The sequence below is a fragment of the Montipora capricornis genome, chromosome 7, assembly GCF_036669925.1.
Source record: "Montipora capricornis isolate CH-2021 chromosome 7, ASM3666992v2, whole genome shotgun sequence".
In the NCBI taxonomy this organism is placed as follows: Eukaryota; Metazoa; Cnidaria; class Anthozoa; order Scleractinia; family Acroporidae; genus Montipora; species Montipora capricornis.
In genome coordinates, this window is record NC_090889.1 from 9,063,262 (window position 1) to 9,067,096 (window position 3,835).

At 32.7% G+C, this 3,835-nt stretch overlaps 1 protein-coding gene across 1 annotated transcript; it reads right to left on the minus strand.

Moving 5' to 3' along the window:
- Window positions 1-258: 258 nt before the first annotated feature.
- Window positions 259-1,683, minus strand: LOC138055519 (uncharacterized). The gene has a single exon (XM_068901435.1). It carries the CDS (start codon window positions 1,681-1,683, stop codon window positions 259-261), a length of 1,425 nt encoding a protein of 474 aa, XP_068757536.1.
- Between the last annotated feature and the right edge of the window lie 2,152 nt (window positions 1,684-3,835).

The window sequence follows — 3,835 nt, forward strand, 5'->3', positions numbered from 1 at the left end:
AGTAGTATAGGAGTTTGGGGTACGAGCACATTTTTGCAAAAATGTTCTCATACCAACCCAACTCCATACTACTTTCCATTTAATGGCTACCAATTTTTAATCTCGTATTTTTCTTATACTATTTTTGGAAATCTATATGTTTTTTTATTTTAGAAATTCATACCATGATAAAGCAGAATAGTACGAGCACATTTTTTCATTTTGCGGTACTTGTATGTAGACCGGCACTGCTGTGCCGTGACGTCAGCAGCCAACCTTTTAGATTTTATAGTGACCGTATGCATAACTTGTCACACTGTTGTCGTGAATATACCGCTTGTCATCGAAGCAAGATAATGACACTTTATTCAACTCGTAGCTTCCAAGTTGATGTAAGTTGCTTCTAATGGTTTTCATGTTATGATACATTTGTTCGTTATTAAACAAAACGTTTTTGTAATTTTCATGAGTTATGTTCTTTTTGATAATATTCTTCTTGATTCTCTTTGCAGTTTTTCCGCCTTTGTCATTGTCTTTCATGTATGAATACATTTTGGATCTTAATCCAACGAATTCGGTTATCGGTATACCTGCTGCCTCATCTTTGAATTTACTGATTACTTTTTTATTTGTCCTGTCGAAATATTGTGAATCTTGCGAATAATCACTGTTATCGAATTTGTCTTTGTTATTCCGAAAGTCTTGATACACATCATTAGTTTCAATTTCATAAGTTAAGCTGTCAGTGTCTGTGAATAATAATTTTGCTTTGCTGTCGTATTTTTGTTTGATATAATTATAATGAAAATCATACATTAACGTCTTGCTCAGATCCAAGATACACATACCCACATATGCCGGTCTGTTTAAGGTTAGTGTTTCTTTGATCTTATGAACAGCTACTAAATTTTCATTGAAGATCTTGCTGCTAACATATGTTGGTTTAGCAGCCATTTTTGATAGTTTGTTTTCATCAGTCACTAATCTGACATCTACTCTTTTTCTAATGTTTTCCATTGTTTTACCAAATAATCTGTTGTTCATTAGTTTTAAGAAATCTTTCTCGATATCATTTTTAGCATTGTTTCTTTTCTCAGTATTAAAGTCAATATATTGCTTCAACCATGCGGAATGATTGAACTCTAGTACTCGATGGAATTTAGTTATTTTTAAACCGAGATCAGTGTATAATTGTAGGTTTCTGTAATGAAGAACATACTTTTCTTTATTGCTTAATGTTGGTATTAATTTGTGAACCAAACCAGTTGATACATTGAATTTATTGGCTATTTCTTGACAATAATTAGAAAGCATATCTTTGTTGACTTTTATTTTTTCAGGTCCTAGAGGGTAGTCATTATGCAAATCATGTAGTTCTTCTGGATATGCTAGGTCGACTTCTAGTATTAAACCTTTATTGCTATCTTCTGTATACTTGGCTAAGTCTATCTTATCAATCTGGTTTTCAGTCATCCATTTGAAACCGCCAGTTGGTAAATATTGACTCATTGCCCAACCATACAGATTGTTGGCATCAAGATACATGATATATTTTGAGGGCGCTTTTTCATCGTATGTTTTCATGTATTTATTATTCGACTTTGCGTATCGGTTGGCTATGTAACTGATACCTCCACGCATGCCTTTTTCAATGAATTGAAACATATCAATATCAGTCATAAGCTCTAATTTAATGTCAGTCATCTTTAACATAGCATCCCAACTAAGACCAGGACTACTAAAGTAACAACATGGATCTAATTTACAGTATTCTGAGCAGGTTCTCCTAAAATTTTCAAACACATCAGCTTATAGAAGGATGTCAGATTTCAGATACAGGTCATGATACTCACCCATTGTTTTAAGCATGAATGTATCCCACACATTTTGAGCATGTTTGTATTGATCATCTGTTATATCCTCATCATTTAATATACTGTAAAATTCTTCTTTTGGTGGTAGCTTTTCATTGAATTTATCAAAGCTATCCATGAAGTCGTATGGATATACTCCTTTTTGAGACATTAAATCAAGCTCTTTACCTTTGAGTATACATTAATGCTTCTTTTGGTAGGTTGCTCACCAGTTTATTAAGACTTGAGCTCATAAATTGAAAACTATCAATAAAGGTCAGATGATTACCAAGCATGAAAGCCATATACTTTTCCATGTTGTTTGGTATGGCATTGATATTCATTTGACACTTTTCACCTTTCTTATTTGTATATTTATGCTCTTTGACTATTTCACCAATCTCTTGCATTATAAAATGACTGTCATACCCACGGAGATTGTGAAATATAACTGGTATTTTCTCAGTCAATCTGAAATTTAGGTTACAATCTTGATGTGCGGATCCTCTGTACTGACCAGTCACATGGCAGTGATCTCTTACTCTTACATCAGTTTTATTGTATTCTTTCTCACATATATGGCATTTATCAGCTTTTTGAAATTCTTTTTCATTATCTTTTGTCATTCTTAATGGTTTGTTGAATTCTTTTTTCATAACCTTCTTACAATATTTAACTTCCTCTAGCATAGCTTCCATAAATTTGTAGACGGCTTTTTCACCTCTGTAAATTTGCACTGGTTTCGTGTGTTTATCATCATAACAACAAACAACCTTGTATCCATAACCACAGTCTGTATGCTTCTGATAAGCTTCAGTAAATGATTTGTCATTATTGGGTTGACATCCATGTATTTTTTCAGTTATGGCTTCAAAATCTGCATATATTACAAATGGAACTGGTAGTTGTTTATGGAAATTATTGAATTTTAGTATGTTGTCGTCTTTTGTTGGCATTTTAATCGCTTGTGTGCCATTCACTTGGATACAGTTTTCTTTATGATCAGTTAATACTCTTTCAGAACTGAAACACTGAAGACAATGCATGCAAAAATGTTTCCTCTCTTTGTGCTTTGTTTGATTGTACATAAACTTGTTGAAATCTTTGATTAATACATAGTGCTTGTTTTCATTTTCTGTTATAAGAAGCAGATTCATACAATCTTCATACTTTTCTTTTGATACATAAATGGAATATTTTTGGTTTTTCTTCATAACCAAATACATTGATGTTGATCTCATTATGTTTTTCTATTTTGTTGTACTGTTTGGTAGTCACTGGAAATTCAATTCCTGAATAATTTAAATTTTCAATGAATGCTTTATCTGATTTTTTTATTCTTTGAGGATTTTTGTCTTGAGGATTAAGATGTCGAATGTGGCACCATCTAAAACATTCATTGTCACTGTTTTTTATGTTTATTAAACTTTGAGAACTGTTTCTGAGTTCATGTGGTAGTTTGATGTATGATGATCCTTTGATTGGTTCATATTTTACGATATTGAGATAATGGTTTTCAACTGATTCAACAGTCCAACCAGATCCCTCTGAAATCCAAACTGCAATCTTATTTAGTATGCCTTGTTTTGATACTTCAAGGGATTTGTCTATTTCTGTGTTATTTATGATAGTTTGAGCTGGACTGTTGAAATATGCGGTCTTATACACTATTTCTCCATTTGACATTTTTGTAAATGTTACCTTAAGCGTTTCAACGAATTTTAGTCCTTTCATTGATATTAATATGTTTTCAATATGGTTAGCAACAGCCTTTCTTGTGTTTTGCAGTTGCACAAGTGGGTCTTTTTTATTTTTGATGTTTATTTCATAAGACTTTGTGAACCCTTTCAGAGCTTTGTCTGTTTGCTCTATTTTGGTTCTTGGCGCTGGCACTGGTCTTTTGGCTCTTGGTGCTGGTGCTGGTTTATCCCTAAACTCTAATGGTGGAAGAATTATGTTTTCTTCATAATCACGCACCATTCGTTTGGCGCTCTTTCGTGGTG